The sequence below is a fragment of the Chrysochloris asiatica genome, unplaced genomic scaffold, assembly GCF_000296735.1.
Source record: "Chrysochloris asiatica unplaced genomic scaffold, ChrAsi1.0 scaffold00293, whole genome shotgun sequence".
Taxonomy (NCBI): domain Eukaryota; kingdom Metazoa; phylum Chordata; class Mammalia; order Afrosoricida; family Chrysochloridae; genus Chrysochloris; species Chrysochloris asiatica.
Genome location: NW_006408811.1, coordinates 2,185,074 through 2,208,717, shown reverse-complemented (window position 1 = coordinate 2,208,717; position 23,644 = coordinate 2,185,074). Strand labels below are relative to the sequence as shown.

At 37.0% G+C, this 23,644-nt stretch overlaps 1 protein-coding gene across 3 annotated transcripts in view; it reads left to right on the top strand.

The window, feature by feature from the left end:
- The window catches only part of RICTOR (RPTOR independent companion of MTOR, complex 2), a 71,697-nt gene extending 48,616 nt beyond the window's left edge, over positions 1-23,081 (top strand). The window contains exons 20-31 of one of the 3 annotated variants that reach the window (XM_006874678.1): positions 1,346-1,438; positions 1,928-2,034; positions 2,579-2,808; positions 7,053-8,064; positions 8,355-8,426; positions 13,578-13,755; positions 17,772-17,856; positions 18,542-18,775; positions 21,003-21,158; positions 21,506-21,629; positions 22,729-22,867; positions 23,007-23,081. In XM_006874678.1, coding sequence (XP_006874740.1) covers positions 1,346-1,438; positions 1,928-2,034; positions 2,579-2,808; positions 7,053-8,064; positions 8,355-8,426; positions 13,578-13,755; positions 17,772-17,856; positions 18,542-18,775; positions 21,003-21,158; positions 21,506-21,629; positions 22,729-22,867; positions 23,007-23,081 — 2,505 coding nt within the window. Of the gene's footprint in view, positions 1-1,345; positions 1,439-1,927; positions 2,035-2,578; positions 2,809-7,052; positions 8,065-8,354; positions 8,427-13,577; positions 13,756-17,771; positions 17,857-18,004; positions 18,007-18,541; positions 18,776-21,002; positions 21,159-21,505; positions 21,630-22,728; positions 22,868-23,006 lie in introns of all 3 variants that reach the window. The other 2 variants (XM_006874677.1, XM_006874679.1) reach the window with 2 other exon arrangements.
- The last annotated feature ends 563 nt before the right edge of the window (positions 23,082-23,644 follow it).

The following is a 23,644-nucleotide window of genomic DNA, read 5'->3' as shown; positions in this document are numbered from 1 at the left end:
CTTTTCACTCTTCTTCCTGAGAAGTTTCAAAATACCACTGTTGCTCGTTTTGATGTAATTTAGAATTTAATTTTCGGCCTATTTCCTCTTTTGTCTGCTTGTCCCGCTCCACAATCCCCATTCAAGTCTTTTTTCTAGTTGTAAACAGTTCATGGCCGGCTGTGACCGTTTGGTTTTAATTGGAAACTGTCTCTTTAAATTTTGAGGAGATCTGTGTGCATGAGTAGTAGAACCCTCCGAGGGTGGGACTTGGGTGCCCACTAGCTCAGGCACGCCTATAGTCACCAGAATGGATGGAGGTGCACAGACAGCAAGGGACCAATGAACAGATACCAAAAGAAAAGAATGTCCACACCTTTATCTAAGCGGTTCTGCCAGGTTTCTGGGGCCACTCCGATCCTTCCATCGCTTGGTCTCACCCAAGATGGTGGCTCCTGGAGCAGCCGAGCATCCTGGACTAGAAAGCAATAGATTTCTTGCTTCTGCCACAAGTTCCCCTAGTTGTGAGCTTTCCAGCCTTCTAAATATTCCTTTATATGTGGTTCAGAGTTCTGGGACCATCCCCTGAGCCTGCTTGGTCAGGTATTCTGTGTTGTTGTTGGCGGAACTCTTGGCTACACGTCCACCCGATCCGCCATCTTGTTTGTTCTCTCAGTGTTTATCTTTAGGAACACAAATATTTTTCAATAAAATACTCTAAAGCTTCATATGTTTTTAAACTACAGAGTAGATAACTTTATATTTTTTAAAAATTCACTAACATTTTAAATAATTTTTTTATTGACATTGTAAGTTGTTGTTCCAACTCAATAGTGACTCTGTGTAGGGTTTCCAAAGAGCTACTGGTGGATTTAAACCGCCACCTTGCAGTTCAAATTGACCTTGCAACCCAGTGCTTATCTTGCAGTACAATACCAAGACTCCTCCTATCTCTCTAGTCTAATAAACTCTGATTTTTCTATTTAAAAGAAATTATGACAATTATGGTTAACTTTTTTTAATGCTTAGTATTGAGTATTGTGTTAAGTACTTTATATGTACTAATTCATGAATCACTGACTGTTATGAGAAAAGTGTTATTTTATCCCTAATTTGTAGAGTAAGAGTCGAGGGCTAGGAGGTAAAGCAACTTGTTCTTGGCCAACCAGCTAAAAAGTGGTAATTCTAGAATATAAACCCAGAAATAGTGTTGTAATGCTGCTTCTTAAGAAATTTCACATAAAATTGTTTTAGAATTTTAAATATTTAAAAATTACTTAAAATTTCAATTTGTTTGATGGTAAAATAGATGTGTTAAAAACATAATATACTGTTACTCACATGGTAAATTTTCTCCTTTTTCCAGAATATTGTTACAGAACTCTGTCACAACGTTCGTACATCAGATTTGGATAAGTGGGAAGAAATTAAAAAACTGAAAGCATCCCTTTGGGCTTTGGTTTGTAATAAACACTTTTATAAGATCTTGGCAATTTTTAAAGAATTTTCTTTGGTAAAATAATTATTTGTCGATTTGGTTCCAATTCACAGTGATTCCGTATAGGGTTTCCGAGGAGCAGCTGGTGGGTTTGTGTCGCTGACCTTGTATTTAGCAGTCCAGTGCTTATCCTACAGCGCCACACCAGGACCCCTTACCATTAATATTAAATAATTTAAAACAAAATGTATTTGGTCCAGTCCTAAATTACTTTTTCTTGGATTACTCTTCTAAGACTAAAATTGTCCTTGCTCATTATAAACTGTTTTCATACTGATGGTTTGGTTGCTGGGTTTGGTTTTTATTGCTTTTAGTTTCCTTTCTCAAACAAATGGAACATTAATTTATAATTTTTCTTAGTTGAGGTTTTTGTTTTTCACATTTTTTTCTCTCTTAGTTATAATATAGAGTTAAATTTGTGATTTAAAACAGAAATTTATCTTCCTGCAGGGAAATATTGGCTCCTCAAATTGGGGTCTTAATTTGCTACAGGAAGAAAATGTGATCCCAGATATATTAAAACTTGCAAAACAGTGTGAGGTTCTTTCCATCAGAGGGTAAGTCATCTAACTCAGAAATGTTCCTAAAATACATTGTTATTCATAGACAGATATGAGGAGATAGTATTTCACAACTCAGTATGGCTCAGGGTAACTTACTTTACTGAAAGTTCTAATTATGTAAACATTTTAAACTCATTAAATTAGGCATATTAAGGAACTTTTTGTTTAGTATTATTATGCCATTTCTATTATTATAAAATTGAAATTTACCTTTGCAAGTAAATAGCAAAAGTATGCTTTTAAATAGTCAAACTATTCCAGATTTGTGCCAAAAAAATTAGTGTCCTTTTTACTATTATTAAACTTATATTTTGTTCTTTTATTTCACTGTAATTATTTTTATTCAAAAGAATCTCTTAATATTTATTGCTGCCGATGAGTTTCTCAGTTGCTTTAATTTTTTTTTTTTTTTTTTGACACAAAGTAAGCAATTTTTAATGGCTTTTTAAAAACATGCATTTAGAAAAGTGTTCTCTGGTTATTTTATGAGATCTCAGCTTGGATCTTAAACTGTCACTACTATGTCTTTTACATACAGGACCTGTGTATATGTGCTTGGGCTCATAGCAAAAACTAAGCAAGGCTGTGATATTCTCAAATGTCACAACTGGGATGCTGTGAGGCATAGTCGCAAACATCTGTGGCCAGTGGTTCCCGATGATGTAGAACAGCTTTGTAATGAACTCTCATCTATCCCAAGCACCCTAAGCTTGAACTCAGAGTCAACCAGCTCCAGACATAATAGTGAAAGTGAGTCTGCACCATCAAGTAAGTATTCTGACAGGCTTCTGTCATCTTAGCCAAAATTAGCATTGCTGTTTGCAATTCCAAATTTGAAATGTATTTGGTCCATTCCTAAATTACTTGTTTCAAAGTTGATTATTTGGCAGTAATAGCCACTGGGAGAATGTGTTTCTTTTTAGAACAGAGAGTGCAGTTACCAACCTACATTGTTCTTGCCCTTTGCTTTCTACATACACTTTTTTGTCTAAGGAAAATGCTGCACACAGAGAATTCTAAGACATGTGCCAAAAGAACAATGCTGCTTTATGCCTGTCAGAGATATATTTAACAAGTAAAGTTTATTCATCCATCTTCTTCATTTTACTTAGTCTTTTTACTAATATTTAAGAATTAGAGATTATTAAATAAGAATATACAAGGGTGGTTAGAAAAGTTAGTGGAAATTTTTCATTACCTTTTAACTTGATTTTCTTATGAAGCCCCCTTGTATTTTGAAGGGATATTATATTCACATGTTCATTTTTAAGAGAAACATTGAATTTTAGAAGTTATGTACTGAAATTGTTAAGTGATAGAGTATCAAAGTTATTTATATATAAAAGTTTGTAGTTTTAAGCTCAGTCTGGGTACGGTGCTGCAGGCTAATGCACTGGACCGCAAAGTCAGTTTGAACCACAAGGTCAGCGGGTCAAGCTCACCAGCCGCTACTTGGAAACCCTATACAGGGTCAGTATGAGTCAGAACCGACTCTATGTCACATAATAACAACAACAGCAAATGCTGATAAGTGTTGTTTGTTTTTTTTCACCAAATCGAAAATGGTTTAAATTGCAAGGTGCACCAGGATTTGATGTACCAGAAAGAAAAACATATGCCGCCTATTAAGCTAGATAATAGCACAGATTGCTAGATGCAGCCTGACTTTAGAGAAGTTAAATTGTGAAATAAGAATACACGTTAGAATACAAAAAACACAGAAGTACAATACGGTGTGCATGTTTGTTTAGGGTTTTATTTTCAAAATATATTTGAAGGTGAGGTACTGTAGGGTAAGCACTGGAGTGCTAACTGCAAGGTCAGTAGTTCAAAACCACCAGCCATTCCCCAGAAACCCTACACAGGGTCACTGTGAGTGAGAATCAACTTGATAGTACCTAACAAGAACAGTTACATAATTATTTAACAAAGAGATTAAAACTAATTTATTAGACACCTGGATTAGCATTCTGTTAGAGTTGGATACTGAATTTCAGTGAGTGTCTTAGCATCTAAGGCAAAATGGGAACTAAGCATAATTGATTTAAGCACAGATTTTGAAGGTCATGGCTTGGTTTTCTGTAAGTGTATTTTGATAAGGATTAGGAATTCCTAATAAGAATCCCTATCAGTGTTTATGGTAACTTGGAGTATATTTATGAGAGCTGTACAAGTTAATGCCAAATAGTTAGTGACTACTGCCCAGAGGTTTGTGTTGCTTCTGAGGATTTCTCAGAGTAGTGTTGTTGTTAGTGTCAGATCCAACTTTCATAGGGACTGTGTATGGGGTTTCCAAGGAAACCCACTTGTAGCATAGGCCGTGGACTGCTAACTACAGGTTTGGCTGCTGGCTTTGATCTGCCTAACTTGTGGTTAGCAGTCCATGGCCTATCCTATAGGTGCCACTCCAGGGCTTCTCTCAGAGTAGTAGTGATGGGTAAATGGAGATCTGGTTTGAAATATGTCTTTAAACAAAGATTTTAAAGGATACAGTCAACAAAACCTAATCTATCTCACAATGGGGCAGTATCTAATGCTTTTGTTTGACAACTCTGGAATAAGTTGGGATCATTTGAATCATTTGATCATCTGAATTACTCTGTTTACTAGTTCTATGGGTTTAGGCAAATTACATGACCTTTCTAAGCTTTAGATTTTTACTGTCTTATTTATCTATGCTGTTATAACAGAAGTGCCACAAGTGGATGGCTCAAACAGACAGAAATGTATGTATTTTATCACTGTTCAGGAATCTAGGATTCCTGGAGCCAACTCTTCAGGGAAAGCGCTCTCTGTGAGCCCATAGAGAAGGATCTTGTCTCTTCAGTCTTATTCTTGGGCTTCTTGACGATCTTCACGTGTGGTGTGCCACCTTGTGTTCCCCCATCTCTGCTGCTTTGCCTTGGGTGTTTAATCTCCTTTATATCTCAAGAGAGATTGACTTAAAACACATTCTATACACATGTAGTCTCACTAACATAACAGACAATTTATTGCCAAATGGGAGTATAACACAGGCAACGTTGTCAGATTGTTCAGTGCTATTGAGTTGGTTTAGATTCCTAGCTAAAGGGTTTCAAAGGAGCAGCTGGTGGGTTTGAACTGCCGACCTTGTGATATAGCAGTCCAGTGCTTATCCTACAGCACCATACCGGGACTCCAGCACAAGCATAGAGGTTAGGATTTACAACACATTTTGAGGGGGAGTAATTCACCCTGTAACGTTATCTACAAAATGGGGGTGAATATATCGTAAGTATTTTGTAAAGTGCCTAACAATTTTGGGCATGTAGTTAGTACTCAAAATATGGTAGGTATTGGGTATTAGAGAGAGAGGCAGGTAACTATTTTTATTGTTTTTGGTTTTTTTTAAAGTATAAATTAATTGCAAAATTAACTGCCATAAAACTGAGGAGGCTGTGAGCAGTATGGCATTAATGGGTGGATGAGTTTATTTTGAATGAGCACAGCAGCTCCATTTGTTGGAAACGTTCCCCACATGTAGCACTTGTCTCAGCCCCATAGCTGCCCCCATTTCACTTGCTCACAACTCTAGGTCATCATTTGGACTTTCTCAAAAGGATCTTTAACTTTTTTTTTCTATTGTTCTTTCTCTCCACCCCAATTTTTTTTTAAACAAAATAGCTGGACTCCTTAGAATTTTGCTGTCCATGGACTACTTGTGTGTTGTTGTTGTTGTTGCTATGTGCCGTGGAGTCAGTTGCGACCCTGCACAGGGTTTCCAAGACTGTAAATCAGAGTATTTTGTACTGTGTATAAGTCAGAACTAACTCAAACACGCTAAACAACATCAACAATAGTATCAAGTGGAAAAGAGTCCTGTGGTACAGTAGTTAAGCGTGCTGCTGTAGGGAAGCACTGGACTGCTAACCACAAGTCAGCAGTTCAAACCCATCAGCTATTCCTTGGAAACCCCATACAGGGTCGCTGTGAGTTGGAACTGACTTGATAGCACTTCACAAAAGTTCTCAGGAGAAAGATGTGAGTTTGCTTCCTAAAGATTACAGCCATAGGAAACCCAATGTGACAGCTCTTCTTTGCCATGTAAAGTCTCTGAGGAGACATCTCAGTGGCCATGCACATCACATAATAATATTTTAATATTTTGGGTATATTGGATTCAATACATTAAAACTAACTTTAGCCATTTCTTTTCATATTTTAATATAACTACTAGAGATCTTTCTGTGCCATAGGTGGTTATCTGTTTCTGCTATTTAGCCGTACGCTGGAAAGTAAATTGGTTATTCTGTGTTTACTATATAGCCTATAATGTCTTTTCCAATAAGAATTTAAAAGACAGTTATTTAGAAGTAAGGATACCTGGAAGGCAGGGGAAAGATGGAGCAGCCTGCTTCCTAAAGGTTTACATCCTTGGAAATCTGCGGGGCAGGTCTTCTCTGTTCTGTTGTGTTGCTCTGAGTCAGGATCGACTGCATGACAAAGAGATTTGGTTTGGTTTTGGTGTATGTGGAAGACTAAAACAATTTATGATGATCCCACTAAAGAATTTATGTGTCAGTACATTTGAAATACAGAGATCACTAAGATTCTTCTTTGGTCATTAGTATTCCCTGTAAGTAGTATCTGTTAAGTAGAACAGTCCCAGCAGTTCTCAGGCAGGACCATTTGAAAGAAGGTGCATAGTCAGAGCACTTGTTTTCCTTACTTTCATCCTGAATTTGTATAGTTTTCCAAGACTTGCTAGAATACTGAAGAGAAATTTTATGTGAGCGGTGCCATATGAGTCCTATAGTTCTTCTTTAGAAATAATAGGGGACATTCATAATAACATAAATGTACATTTTATTCGAGTCCAAATTCTGAGTCTCAGGAAGATTCTTTTCATGTGACTTGGTAGTTGAATCCTTTATTTCTCCAGAAGACTGTTATAAAAACAATTTTCCTGAAATTTGATATGTGACTAGTAGTTACCATGATTTGGTTTGCTATGTGTTATATACCTTTTCAAACCACCCCTTCAATCCTAGGTATGTTCATAATGGAGGATGACCGGTTTGGCAGCAGCTCTACTAGTACGTTCTTCCTTGACATCAATGAGGATACAGAACCAGCATTTTATGATCGACCTGGACCTATAAAGGATAAAAATTCATTCCCTTTCTTTGCTTCTAGTAAACTTGTCAAGAACCGTATCTTAAATTCACTTAGTTTGCCTAATAAAAAACACCGTAGTAGCAGTGATCCAAAAGGAGGGAAACTGTCATCTGAAAATAAGACAACCAACCGGCGAATCAGAACACTCACGGAGCCATCCAGTGCTGACTTCAATCATACTGATGATTTCACACCCGTATCGACAGTCCAGAAAACCTTACAATTAGAAACTTCATTTGTTGGGAATAAACACATAGAAGACACTGGTAGCACTCCAAGTATTGGAGAAAATGACTTAAAATTCACCAAGAGTCTTGGTACAGAGAATCACAGAGAAAATACAAGCCGAGAGAGGTTAGTTGTAGAAAGTTCAACAAGCTCACATATGAAGATACGGAGCCAAAGTTTTAATACAGATACTACAACAAGTGGTATAAGTTCAATGAGCTCCAGTCCTTCTCGGGAGACAGTGGCTGTGGATGCTACAACTATGGACACAGACTGTGGAAGTATGAGCACTGTGGTAAGTACTAAAACTGTTAAGACAAGCCACTATTTGACGCCACAGTCTAACCATCTGTCTCTCTCCAAGTCAAACTCAGTGTCCCTGGTGCCTCCAGGTTCTGCTCATACACTTCCCAGAAGAGCACAGTCCCTTAAAACACCCTCTATTGCTACAATTAAAAGTCTAGCAGATTGTAACTTTAGTTACACAAGTTCAAGAGATGCCTTTGGCTACGCTACGCTGAAAAGATTGCAGCAGCAAAGAATGCATCCTTCCTTATCTCATTCTGAAGCTTTGGCATCTCCAGCAAAAGATGTGCTGTTTACTGATACCATCACCATGAAGGCCAACAGCTTTGAGTCCAGGTTAACACCAAGCAGGTGAGATAATATACTTTAAAAAAATTCACAGTAATAGTTGCATTATAAGAGACTGAATTGTAAAACATTAGCCAGGTTTTACATCTACATTTTACATGGACAGAACTGACCCATTAAAATTGTTTACTATAGTAGGTTATAAGCTCCTAGTTACCCGATATGATTTGAAATGGATTCTTGCAGCTGCGAGGGGGGGAACAAAACTCCTTTAGGCCTGAAAATAAACGTATCAGCGTTGCAAGGACACACAAGTCATAAGCTTTTTTTTATTTATTTCTCGCTTCTGCAAGGATCGATTTTAAAAAGAAGCATGTCGGGGGAATCAGGAGCTTAAGACCTACAATAACAAACAACCTTTTCAGGTAGGTCAATTTAAGGCCCCCAAAGTTGACCTCTTTGGTTTTTTTTTTTTTGTATTTTTAAGATAACCAGGTATTTCAGGGAAACTATTCTCAGTTTGTTTTCAGTAGTTATAATTATTAAGCAGGAACCTAGTACACTATGAATTCCTTAGCCCATCGGATTCAGCAGCAACAGGTTCTGGTACTCAACAACATCAAACTGGTCAATATAGCTAAGTTTAGATTTACTTCTGAAAAATAATTGATACAACGGTTCCTTTATTTTATAGCTGGACCAAATACTTACCTCAGTTTTAAATTATTTATTTGAAGTTATTAATGTATGTGGAGTCCTCGTGTGGCGCGCTGTAAGGTAAGCACTTGACTACTAACCTCATGGTTGGTTCAGACGCACCAGATGCTCCGCTCTACAGGTCACTACAAAGCAGAACCAATTCAATGGCACTTAAAAACAACAACAAATTAATGTATGTAAAGTACTTAAAATAGTACTTTGCACGTAGTAAGATCTTAGTAGAACTTAGCTACTGCTACTAATATTGTTGTTTGCATTGTTATGTTGTTACTGTTTTAGTTAAGTGCCAGAGAATCGGTTCTGACTCTTTGCGACCCTGCCTAGGGTTTCTGAGGGAGGAGCTGCTGATGGGTCTAAACCACTGACGTTGCAGTTCAAACCAACAGCGCATTATCCTGCTATGCCACACCAGGACTCTGTTATTAACGTTATTGGTAGTTAATTCTTTATGTAACTTATCTGGCTTTTATATGATTAGGTTTTTAAAATAGAGTTGAGTGGTTTTGTTTCAATAATGCTAGCATGTTTATAGGTTACATGTTTTTAATGGTTAAAACTTTGCCTGTTAACTCAAAGGTCAAATGCACTAGTGTCCTCTCGGAAGGAAAAGACCTGGTGATCTAATTCTGTAAACAGTACAGCCCTGAAAGCCCTATTGGGCAGTTCTACTATGTTTTAGAGCTATGATTTGAAGTCCACACAACAACTGGTATTAATACTATACCAGGGAAGCTTAAATACTCATACAGTGTCAAAGTATTTGAGAACTCACAGACTACAGCAGACTCAGTAACTAACTGTGCTGTTGTCTGACTCAGAGATACCCTGTAATCTTTGTGGGAGAAGAAAACTTCTTTGTATTGTGGAGCGGCTGATGAACTCTTACCACCAACCTTGTGGTTTGCAGTCTAGTGCTTATCCTACAAAGCCACCATGCTCCTTAGTAAGTTATTTAGTATACCTAAGTCAGCAATAAAACTACCCAATACAATAACCACAGTACAATTAACTCTCATCTATCCAGTTAAGTTTATTCTATTTCATTGAACTAAGATTTATTATATCTCATTGAAATAAGCAGGAAAGTATTTAATATGCTGCAGAGTCATTTCTATTTAAATAAATTAAAACAGAAAAAAAGATGTGTTTAAAGATTCATAAGACTAAACCAAAAAAGGCAGCAACCCCAAACCACATATTCTTTAATCTTTCTGGATCCTTAGGATCTTATATTCTGTATGGTTATTAGACTGTTGCTGTTAGGTGCCAGAGTTGGCTCCGACTCATGCACCACAGAGCGAAGCACTGCTCAGTCCTGCACCATCTTTATGGTTGTGATGTCTGAGCCCATTGGTGCAGTCGCTTGCTGCTGCCACTATGCTAGTGCCTCTCATTGAGGGTCTTTGACTTTTTCACCGACCCTACACTTTTCCAAGCGTGATATCCTTCTCCAAAGACTCTCCCTTCCTTGACGACGTGTCCAGAATACAAGATAGAAGAAGGTTTTTTGAAAAATTTCTGTGTTAACTGGCATTTTAGATGATGAATAGATGTTTTTTGCTTTCTTGAGCAAAAAAAACAAAAACCAATCTAGAGAAATTGGAATATTTGGAATAAAGGCATGGAGGTATAACAGTTTCATGGTTTTCAAATCTTTCACTTATTTTACAAAATGTATTTTGTACCTACTATGTACCGGGTAAGGAACCCTGGTGGTGCAGTGGTTAATTGCTTGGTGGTCTACCAGCTGTTTAGTGGAGAGAAAAATGTGGCAGTCTACTTCTATAAAGATATATAGTCCTAGAAGTTCTGGCCTGTCTAATAGGGTAACTATGAGTCAGAATCAATAGCACAGGGGCCTTTGTTCTTCTATTTGTTAAATGTACAAGGTTCCATAGAGGAAAAAAAAAGATGAGTATGTGGTACTACCTTCCTGTTTTTATTTCTATTCTTTGACTAGTTCAGAAAAAATAACAATGTTAGAGGGTAACTAACACATTTACTTTATAGTGATGGCTTGGAATACAAGCTGAGTAGTTTTTTGGCATTTTTTTCCCCTTTCACTTGCAAAATGGAAAGAGTAGGCTAGTAGGCTTACTGTGAAATGGATAACATGAATCCTTCTCTCTTAAAAATCATGTATCATTGAGATGTTTCCTTGTGGCACAGTAGAAATCACAATGAACCCAGGAATCCTGAGTTCTATTCTTGGCACTGAGTGACTGAACTTGAACAAAGTCTTCTGGTCTTCATTGCCTCATCTTGTGAAGGTTGGACTAGATCATTGGTTGTGTTTTTGATGTTGCTATGAAAGCAGGAGAGCCCTCACCTCCCCCCCTTTTTTTTTCACTCACACGAAAAATATTTCTATGGAAACTTCATATGTAGAATAGATTAAGATGGAGCAACTCTTATGAAAGTAGTAGGTATTGGGAAGGAGCGTGATCCAGGTATTCTTTCCCTTTACTCCGGTAGTCCTTGATGAATTTGTTAAATCAGAGAGGTATAACAGAGACCAATTGGAAAACTGCCGGTCTACTTAATACTTAAGGGTTCCTGTGGCTCTTAAAAACAACAAACAATACTTCATTAGATTTGTTTATTGATGTTTTATTGTTGTGAGCATTAAAATTATAGTTGCTTAGGACACTCATGATAAAAATTTCCTGAGACCCTTAAATCTCAAATCTGAAATGCATTCCACAAGATCTTGATACAAATTCTTATTTGACCTTAGAATAACCATGAGTCAGTGGTGTTCTTGCCAGTGAGGTAAGTATGTGGCATGTATACTCATCAGTGAGATAAGTACTTAGGAAGTATTTTCCCAAGTTACAAAGGGTGTTATATATAATGGATCTGTCTGGTCACACTCAAAGAGAATTCCAAGGAGCAACTGAATTCTAGACCTTATTTAATAAATAATTTTGGTTTTATGATAAATTAAGATTTTTGTTTCATAAAGTTGAAATTCGGAGTGGTTTTTGCTATGATGATCTTACTAACTACCAAGTTTGAACATTTTAAAATGTGTTTTAAAGAATACTTTTGTCTTAATATCAGGCTACATTGTTGTTGTTAAGTAATGTGGAGTCAATTCTGACTCACAGTGACCCTGCACAGGGTTTCCGAGGCTGTAAAGCTTTACGGGAGCAGAAAGCCTCATTTTTCTCCCATGGAACAGCTGGTAGTTTCAAACTGCTAACCTTGAGGTTAGCAGCCCGATTCATAACCACTATGCTACCAGAGCCCCTTTTTAGGCTACATTAGTTCATTATAAATGACTAAGTTTCTCAAATAGCAATATACATAGAAATCAGCAACTTTGCATAGGGCCTTATGCATATAAAGTAAATGCCCAGTAAGTACTTTAATGTGTCTGTTGTGTCAACAAGAATTGATATGAGAAAAGTATCACTTAGAGAAACATTAGTATACCATATTACTTATGAAATCACTGTAAGTACACTGAGGAAATAGCACTTCATAGAAGGCTATCATAATATTTATTTATAGAGATATATTTTTGCTTTTTTGTGATTTCTTCTATGCTACATAAATCTTAAGTTGATAATTAAAGCATAAAACAATTACCATATAATGGCAAGTAATTGATCTTGTTTTTTATAAATATAACATTGAATAAAGTTAATAGATGTGTTACTAGTTATATGATAGCAAATCTAGCAGTCCAGGTAATTCTGAAGATAGTTGTTGGGTCATACCTTTGACTTCTGAGGACAGTTTCTTTTATATCTTATAAAGGTTGAAAGTTATAAGCTTATGTATTGATGATAGCTTAAAAATACTCTGAACTTAAAATTTCATTGACAAAATTCAATTGTCCACCTTTTTGCAACTTTATTTAGGAAACTTATAACAGTTATTTTTTGGTAACAGTCAACATTATTTGGCATTTTGCATATCAATTTTAATAGCTTAATATTTTAAGTGCTTATATGTTTCCAGTAGACAGGATGTTGTTTTTGTTAAGTGCGTTCAAGGTGGTTCTGACTTGTAGCCACCCTATATATGGTGGTTTCCATGGAGCTGCCGGTGGATTTGAACTGCTAACCTTATGGCTCACAGTCCAGTGCTGATCCAACAGCACCACACCAGAACTCCACACCGCCACATCCATAAGCCATAATTTCTTTGTATGTTTGTCAAAGAGCAAAAATGATGAAGTCTGGTTAAAATGAAAAGTAAAGAGTTTTTATTGAGATGCAAGACAATTAGCAAATTGGAAATCACAAGATCTAGAGGATTTTGAACCAGTTGATCCCAAGAGGAGATAGTTCAAAGAGTTTATTAAAACAACGTCAGTCAAAATTTTGATGATTCGCTTGATTGGTTGACGTTTAGGTAATAGTTACAAATTGGAAGAGAGTACATCTAACAGGTAGAATAAGATTGTGTGCATTTCTAAAGTTTTAAGTTACAAAGTAATCATTAAATTGGGCACATCCAGCTTCAGAATAATCATGGTGCCCGTCTTGCGTGACTTTCAGGGATAAATGTGTAATTCCAGTTTATTTTGAGTAAGCATCTATTCTGAGAATTGTTTGGGGCCCTACTTCAGAAACAGCAAACAAAACCCTTAAGCTAGTACAAATTACATTGTTCTCTGAAATTGTATAAAGAGTCGTTTTCTAAAGGTACAGTAACAAGAGGCTACGTTCTTGATGTAGGACTACTTTTGAGTCAAAATGGGATTTTAGCCTTCAAATTTAGCATAGCCATCATCTTCTCATGGTGGAGTCGTAACCTAATTTGAGCTGCTCTTACCTCATGGTTAGTATTACAAAAGAAGAAACTAACGCCATGTTCTTTGTTTTGTGTGTGTGGCATTTTAGGTTCATGAAAGCTTTAAGTTATGCTTCGTTAGATAAAGAAGATCTATTAAGTCCTATTAATCAAAATACCCTGCAGCGATCCTCCTCAGTGAGGTCCATGGTGTCCAGTGCTACCTATGGTAGCTCAGATGACTACATTGGTCTTGCTCTTCCAGTAGACATCAATGATATATTCCAGGTATTGTCATAAGTTTTATTATTTTCTGGTGTCGTTTTCATGTTGTATAACTGCTTACTAGAAATGGTAATTTACAGTGAATTTAATTTTTGGAAAAGTGCTTTCTTTGCTTTGGGGCAGGGCAGGAAAGACTAAGGACTATGACCGAGTCTAGTGTAGGCTACGGCTTTGTGTAGTGTTATTGTAATGGTTATTATTAGGGCTGGTGTTAGGGTCAGGGGTTTGGACTTGGACTAGGAGTAAGACTTGGTCTATAGTTTTAGGGTTAGTTTATTTTTATCTATTTATTTGATTTCCTCTTCATTTGGCATTTCTATAACTACGTCATTCCCCCTTTTTACTTTTTGCTTTCGTTGTTGTTTTAACATGATAACTTTGGTTCCCTATTTTCAGTCCTGTAGGTTTGTTTTACTTTGAATAATTCTGTGTCTGGTTTGAGTTTTGAATGATTTGTCTTGTATGTTAACCTTAAGTGGTTGTTGGTGGTGGTGGTGGTGGTGGTTTCTTGGTCCAAAGAGCTCTCTTTAGTAATTTTTTGTAAGGTTTGTCTGGGTTTTAGAAATCATTTTAATTTGTGTTTATCTGGAAATGTTTTGCTGGGTATATGATTCTTAGCCACCACTCATCTGTCAGTTTGTTATACTATGGTGGCTTGTGTGCTGCTATGATTCTGGAGCCTATGCCACTGGTATTTTAGATATCAGCAGGATTGTCACGGTAGACAGGTGTCAGCTAAACTTCCCGATTAAGACAGACTAGGAAGGAGAAATGGACTACTTCCAAATAGTTAGTCAATGGATAGCAGAATCTTTCAACAAACTGATGCAGCCCTGGAGGCACTCACTCATCTCTGCCAAGAAATTTTGATGACAGCTACCTGACCAGCTGATTGAAGAGCTCCATATTTGTACACATTTCAAAGAGAAATGACCCAGCACATTACAGACATCATGTGACAATATCATTAATATAGCATGAATTAAAATTTTGCTAAAGATAATTAAAAAACAGCTATAACGGTACATTGACAGAGAACTTCCAGCGGTTCAAGCAGATTCAAACGAGGACATGGAACAAGAGATGTCATTACTGACGTCAGATGGATTTTTGGCTGAAAGCAAAGAATACCAGAAAGTTGTTTACCTGTCCTTTATTTACTACACAAAGGCTTTTGATTGTGTGGATCATGACAATCTCTGGACAACACTGTGGAAAATTGGTATTTCTGGAATGTTTATTTGTTCTCATGCAGAACCTGCATATAGGACAAGAGACGGTTATTTGAACAGAATAACGGAACACTGAATGGTTTTAAGATTAGGAAAGGTGTATGTCAGGGTTATATTCTTTCACCTTATTTATTCAGTTTGTATGTTAATCAAATAATTTGAGAAGCAGGATCATATGAAGAAGAATGTGGCATCTGGATTGGAAAAAGACTTGTTAGCAACCTGTGATATGCAAATGATTCAACCTTGCTTGCTGAAATGGAAGAGAATTTAAAATACTTACTGATGAAGATCAACGACCACAGCCTTTGGCTGTACCTCAAAGGAAAGAAAACAAAAAATCATCACCACTGGATCAATTATTAAATGGAGAAAAGATTGAAGTTGTCAAAGACTTAATTTTGCTTGAATTAACCATCAACGCTCATGGAAACAGCAGTCAAGAAATGAATCAACATGTTGCATTTGACAAATCTGCTGCACAAGACCTTTTCAAAGTGTTCAAGAGCAAAAGGCATGTTTGAGGACCAAGGTATGCCTGACCCAAGCCAGGATACTTTCAGTAGCCTTGTATGCATGTGCAAGTTGGACAGTGATTAAGGTAAAACATAGAAGAATTGATGCATTTGAGTTGTGGTGTTGGAGGAGAATATTAAAAGTACCATGGACAGCCAAAAGAACAAACCAATCTGTGTTGAAAGAAGTACAGCCAGAAAGCTCCTTAGGAGCCAGAATGGCTAAACTTCTTCTCTCATACTTTAGACATATTATCAGGAATGCCAAATCCCTGAAGAACGACATCATGCATGGTAAAGTGGAGGTTCAGAGAAAAAGAGGAGGACCCCCAAGGAAATGGCAAGAGCAGTGGGCTCAAGCATAGCCAGGGTAGTGGGGTTGATGTGGAAGCAGGCAGTGTTTCATTCTGTTTGTGTATAAGGTCACTATGAGTTGTTGCAGACTCGAAGGTACCTTACAACAATAGTATGATTCTGACCAATTCTTTTCTTTCAGAATTGTATATATGTTATCCGATTGTCTTCTTGCCTACATGATTGCTGCTAAGAAATTAGAGCTTAGTTGTGTTAATACTTCTTGGTAGGAGACTGTCTTTTTCCTGAGCTGCTGTCTTTGGTTTTAATGGTTTCACTGTATGTCTTGCAGATTTTCTTTTGGGATCTATCCTGTTTGAAGTTCATTTTCAACTTCTTGACTGCTTATCTCCTCATCTTTCCCGATGGTTAGGGAAATTTTCTTCCAACACGTCTTTGACAATTTTCTTTCTCGCGCTCTCTCTCTCTTTTTTGGTCTCTTCCTTTAATGGAATTCCTGTCACATGTAAATTATACCTCTTCATAGTGTCCCATATACATCTTAGACTTTCTCAAAATGTCCTTGTTCTCTTTTTGATTGTTACTCTAGCAAGTGAATATTGAGTAATTGTCTTCATGCTCACTTAGTAGACCTTCTATTGATTCAGTATCATATCTTTGTACTTTCAATGTATTCATGTCTGAAATTACCTGCATTGATCTTCTGGCTTTCTAAAGGGTAGTTTTTTTATATAGTTTCCAATTTTACCTTTATTTTGTCAGATTGATATTACAGTGTTTTTTGAGTTCTTCTAACGTTTTGTTTTTGGTTTTCTTAATTTCATCTGTAGATTTCTCAATCATTTTTTCAATCCATTCAATGTACCTAAATATCAATGTTTTTAGTTCCTAATCAAGGTAGTTCTGATACCATTTCTGATCTAATATTTTCTGTTTCTGTATTTTGGTAACTTGTCTGAGATACTCTGTCTTGTTTCTTTGTGGATTTTAGAGCTGAAATTGCCTGATTTCTTCACGACACTGTCATATGTATATTTCATTAATGAGTGTTTGTTGGTGTGTTCTCTGGCACTCAGCGATCTGTACCGAGTGAATGGATGTGTGAGTGCAAGTTCTCTGTTTGCTGTTTGTTTAGGTTATTTCAGGGTGCGTTCACGCGCCGCCAGACACAATGGTGATATCAAGGTGATTATTTTTTTAAGGCAGTTTTATTTAAAAAAACATTTTTTTGAAGTAAATTATTTTTCTCTCATGATGCTTATCTACTTTTTATTTACTATCTTAAAGTTTTAACATGATTTTCCCCCTTCCTGTGTTAAGTAAGTCTAGTGTTTTCATTCTTTATCTGTAGGAATACAGTAAATTCCTAACCTCGTTAGGTGTATTTTCTTTATTCCTAGTTTTTTAATCTTTGATCCTGTTTATTCCACATAGAATAGCCATATGTGGTGCCCAGCCGTATAAAGTACCTGTAAGGTCTCTACATGGTATATGTTGTTGTTGAGTGCCATCGAGTCGGTTCTGACTCATAGCCACCCTGTATAGGGTTTCCAAGGGGCAGCTGGTGAGCTTGAACCACAGACCTTGCAGTTCAAACCAATGTTGCAGTCCAGTGCATTAACTGGCAGCGCCACCCCAGGGAGTCTGCAAATGGCATAAAGTCCTAAAGAATAGACATTGACTCAGAAGTCTAAAGACATTTTATGTAAATGCTAAAATAATTATATTAATATCCATTAACTTACTAAGAATATCATATAAACTTTTAGGATAATTTATTTCTTCAAGTTTGGGTAATTTAAACTTCTGTAAACGTTTCATTGTGAATTATATGCTATAATTATTTGTTTACATATTTGTTCAATTTAAATTATGTTTCATTAAATTTTGCCAGTGTTTATAAAAATGGACTTCTTTTTATATGAGCAAACTTATCATGTTTTTATATCTGTTTTAGGTAAAGGATATTCCCTATTTTCAGTCAAAAAACCTATCTCCGCATGACGATCGAGCTTCCAGAGTATTTGCTCACGATGCAGGCGGTAATGCATGGCCTTTGTTCTCATGAAACTAAGTTACTGGGGAGTGATTCTTAAAAGAACTAACATATACTCACTTTTGGATCCTTAAAAATGATACCAAACTATTACTGAGTTAAACTCAATGATAAATGTTTGTGAAGGACTTCAGAAGTCTCTCAAGAAGACAAAATTATCAGGTGTTTGAGGTTTTTCAAAATTAGTGCATGAAACAGTTGTAACACTAATCCTCATAGGTCAGAGACACAACTGTTTGTGTAGGTAAGGAGGTAAAGCGTACTTATAAATTTCATGGTCTCTCCTTATTAGGAATTTTTATATTTTCTGAATATACATGTAAAAACCTCTAGTTTTATAGCTTGAAAATCTTGATTTTTCTTTTTCAAACAAGTATTTCTCTACTCAGAATTAATACTCTTCATACTGAGGATGACTGAATGAATCTTAATTGTATATTATTAATTTTCTGTTTTGTATTTTAAATCTCTTGAAAATAATATAAATGAATCAACTGATTTTGCTTCTTTTTGTAATTTAAAGCAAATAATTCTTTTTTCTTCCTGTTAAGGTTTGTGTTTGAGCATTTAATTTCCCTTTAAAATATCACATAGGTTTGGTAAGGCCCCTTAAAGAGGTGTTCCTGATGACTTTCTTTGTCACCTTGTGTTTTCTCTGTATGCATACACAGGTCTTCCATCTGGAACTGGAGGTCTTGTGAAAAACTCTTTTCACTTGCTGCGGCAGCAGATGAGTCTTACGGAGATAATGAATTCAATCCATTCAGATGCTTCCCTGTTTTTGGAGAGTACGGAAGACACTGGGCTGCAGGAGCATACGGATGATAACTGCCTGTATTGTGTCTGTATTGAAATTCTGGGTTTCCAACCCAGTAACCAACTAAGTGCAATATGTAGTCATTCAGGTGAGTGCTTATGCCCTTCAAGATGAAGCCACTGGAGTTTGAATCTGCTGCAGTCTCAAAGCTCCATCCCTTTCTCTATTCTCATACCTCTACTGAGTCTGAAATACTACTTTCATCTCTTAACCTGCTTATTCTGCAACACTGAGGAAATTTTAAAAATAAAATTGTTTCTAAACATACCTTTAATTCTCATGTCTTTTGCTAATAATTTTATTTTTAAAATACATGTGCAGTGTTTATGTAGGTTGTTTTAAGTGCCTGACAGATAGATACATAACGTTCTTATAAGTAAAAATTTTCAACTATGCTAAATTTACAGATCTTCTTTTCCAAGGAACCAAAGTATTTTCTGCTTAGTATTTAAATAGTACTATTAGGAATTTTGTGGACCCAAATATGGTGTAGTGAATTATCTAATGTCTCTTCTAACCATAGTCTGTAACTCCCACCAAACAACGCTTCTGCCCTGCTGGGTCTGGGTAAGATAAGGTGGGAGAAGATACTGATAGGATAGCACGATTCAGCTGTGGATGTTAGCAGACTTCATTGTAAATATAAAATCTTGAAACTCCAGCATGGGTTTGAAATGAGCCATCTCAGAAACTGGAGACAGCTGTTTTTACCATCAGAGAAGAGGAGCCTAGAGTGGAGTGCATCTTTGGATCCCGAGATCCTTGTGCATTGAACTGCCTCAACTCAGGGACACAAAGCAGTGAAACTGGAGGAGTGGCAGATGACCAGCAGCAGCAGAAACAAGAGCCGGAGCATGAGGCAAAGCAGTGGACTTCTCAGCCCACAAAGCAAGTAATCTGAGTGACTTTGGGCTGGAAGCTTGCTCATAGAGTGGGGCACTAAAGTGAGGGAGCTAGGTTTGTTGACCCATGGAGTTAGAGCCTAGTGCCATCAAGCTGAAGCTTACAGTGGAGTGGTGTGTCCTGTGTGCCTTATCAGTAGCTGACTGGAAGAATTTCCCTGAGCATTTCCCGAATTGTAACCTGTTAAGTCCCTTAATAAGCCTCATAACTGTGAGTATGTTGTCTCAGTCCTTGGGATCATTGCGATGAATTATCGAACCCAACTGACTAAGAGGGCTGAGGGTGAAGTGCCAAGATAGGGAATGAGAGTCATGTTGACATTGATCTAGTTTTCTGGACATTGAAAATGTAGCCTTTTACTCCACTCTGTCTAGGTGCTATGGTGAACAGAGCATGCAACTGTCAAGAAGACTAAGTTTCTAGCTGAGTTTCTTTCTCTGAATCGGTTTTCTAAATAGGATGAAAGTCTATGTAATTTCCACAATTTCTTAAAGCAGTGAGATTGTGTGGTTTTATAAATTGCCCAGTGTTGATGGCCAGAGTCTTCCTAATTTCCATTGTTGTAGTCATTGGGTGACTTCATGTACATGCTCAGGAGATTTATAGATCAAAAAGTTGGTGTCAGTTGAACAACACTAAGATGTCCATCTAGGAGTAACTTAGCATTGCATGGGTAGTAGAGTAAATGTAATTTTAAGAAATGAACTGAACTTTAGATAAGATGAAAAAGTGTGATTCTTATATTGGTACATATTAAATGGGAAAAGTAACAAGCCATAGAATAATACATACAATTTAATCTCACCAACCAATAGACAGAACAAGAAACAGAATATGTAAACTAGCAAAGGATCTGAAATTATACGTATCAACTTTTCCATTTACCCATGGAAAGGGGAATTTAGATTGGGGTAGGAGGAATAAGCAAAGATTGTCACTGTGAGGACTAAGGTGACCCATATGCATGCAAAAGCTAGACAATGAATAAGGAAGATGATAAAAGAATTGATTCATGTTATGATATTGAAGAAGGGTATTGAAAGTACCGTGTACTGCCAGAAGAGACAACATATCTGTTTTGGAAGAAGTATAGCCAGAATGCTCCTTAGAAGCAAAGAAAGCAAGACTTCATCTCTCACACTTTGGACATGTCATCAGAAGGTACCAGTCCCTGGAGAAGGACATCACGCTTGGTAAAGTGGAGGGTCAGCAAAAAAGAGAAGACCCTCAGTGAGGTGGATTGGCATCAGAGGAGCACTTTCTGGACTGTCGTAAACTTACTTTGGAAATCTTCATGATGAAAAGTTGCTGAAAACTGGGAAGAAATTACGAGAACCATCCCCTCTAAAAAGTAAATGAAAAGTAAGTATTGTGCTACTTTAATTGAAATGAAGCTGTCCTTTTTTATCTAGACCTTCAAGACATTACCTATTCCGACTGGTGTGAGCAGACGCTCCATAACCCCCTGGAAGTGGCTCCCTCTAAGTTTTCAGGGGTTTCTGGGTGCAGTGACGGGGTGTCTCAAGAAGGCTCAGCCAGCAGCACCAAAAGCACAGAATTGCTACTAGGTGAGTTTGCACATTCAAATCTAATCACTGTTAGTGAAACTATTCTTAAAATCTTTCATAAATACTGTAAATTAAAGCTGAGAATTATGGCAAGCCAGTTTTAAAGAGGTCTGTTTCCTAGTAGATTTTTAAATTTCGTACCTTGTTTCAGTGACTAACATGCCTTCGTAGCCGTATGCTATTATTAAGAGTCTTGCTCCCAAAATGACTTGCAGACCAAGTGCATTCAGTCTCAGTGTTAGATCTTTAACTAGGCAAAGTTTAAAAACAAATTCCATGAGTCATAATCATAGTCTATTATGATACAGATAAAATGCTTCACACTAATGTTTTGGGTTTTTTTCCAGGTGTTAAAACAATTCCAGATGATACACCAATGTGCCGTATTCTCCTTCGAAAAGAAGTTCTAAGATTAGTTGTTAATTTGAGTAGTTCCGTTTCAACTAAATGTCATGAGACTGGACTTTTAACGTGAGTATGGGCATTAGTGATTGGTAGCGTAGTAGTTATGAATCGGGCTGTGTACCTCAAGGTCAGCAGTTCGAAGCTACCAGCTGTTCTGCATAAGAAACATGAGGCTTTCTGCTCCCGAAAAGATTTACAGCTTTGGAAACCCTTTAGAGGGTTGCTGTGAGTCGGACCTGACTCCACGGCACATAACCACCAGCCACCACCATGATAAAAAGGTATTCTGTGTGGTAGCACTGTAGGGTAAGCACTGGACTGTGAAACCGCAAGATCAGCAATTCAAACTCACCAGCTGCTCCTCAGAAACTCTATTTAAGGTCGCTATGAGTTGGACTCGATTGAATGACAGTGAGTTGTGTGTTATGTTAGAGTAATTAGCTTACATCAGTACTCAACTGTGCTTACATGCTTGAGGCTAGCTTTCTTCATATATTTCAACTGAAGCGCCAAGTAACAGCAAATTGAATGCAGAAGCAGAGATGAAAAATCAGGCTCTCTTTAAGTCTGCCCCACACCTGAATCTTTTAGTAAAACCACAATTTGAATTGTTGAAGCAGGCACAGAAAAAGTTCAGTAAAAGATATTAATAACTAACATTAAAAATGCATTTCTATTTTCAAACATAGTTTTAGAAACATTTGAGTTATTCTAGGTTGATAAATGTTGCGTTTTTTAATGCCATTAAAAAAGAATCATTTCTAACGTTGTAAGAAACATTGACATTTTGACGATTTTAAAAGAAATAATTCCAAATTTATAATAAGTAAAAAGTAGGAATATTTGTTATTTTATATTTTGGTGCGATCCCTAATACAGAGTTTAATCAGCATCTGGTTTGTTAAGTGCCATCGAGTCTGTTCCGACCCATAGCGACCCTGTACAGGGTTTCCGAGGGTGTAAATCTTTACAGGAGTAGAAAGCCTCATCTTTCTCCCGCAGAGCGGCCGGTAGTTTTGAACCACTGACCTTAAGGTTCGCAGCCCGATTCGTAACCACTACGCTACCAAAGCTGTTTAAGAAGTAGATGATGTTACATTGGGAGAAAAATAGGTAAATTTTGATTATAATTTTTATCACAGAGAGATCTTTTGTTTCCATTTAGAATTAAGGAGAAGTATCCTCAGACATTCGATGACATCTGTCTTTACTCTGAGGTTTCCCATTTGCTGTCACACTGCACATTTAGATTGCAGTGTCGGAGGTTTATACAAGAGTTATTTCAAGATGTACAGTTTCTACAAGTAAGTAAATTACATGTAAGGACCATTGGAATTTGTCTCACATGAGTAATTCTGTGTTTGAAATAAATGGAAAGGGAGACTATACTGAGTTATGTGCTTGGAAGTGAAATTAATCGATGATATAACATTTCTTTCCCAGATGCATGAAGAAGCTGAGGCAGTGTTGGCAACACCACCAAAGCAACCTGTAGTTGATACATCTGCTGAATCCTGACCTCATGTTTATGATGTGTATAGGCAGATCCTATACACATTCGTAATTGTGGATTTACTAAAAGTCTCAGAAAAAAGCTGATTGACTGGACAGCAAAGACAGGAGTATCTTCTGAATACTGTTCCAGCAATTACTGGTACATGAACAGTTGGGACTGCTGACTTCCCTAGCCAAAACAACTTCCTTCTCATTACCAGAGTTTTAGGAGTTTTATTTAACATTGTATGCAAGAGCCATGCACTGAATACTTATGTAGGTTTCTTATTTGTTTTCATTTCAAGAGCATAAAGACAGTGAAACACCAGTAGGATCTGCAGAAGCACTCTATTATGTCTGAGTTCTGTTTTTAGGGTATATATATATATATATATATATATATATATAAAGATGCCTTGTTTGTCAATGCATTTGTGCAAACCAGGAATCTCTTACACCGCAGGGTGTGCTCTGACTGCTGGTAGTCCAGGGAAGAGCTTGGTGCACCCACATTTCTATTCATGTTGGTTAACACTACTTCAGAGGTTTGTCACCTCAAAATGAAAAAGAGCCTCAATAACTCGGGA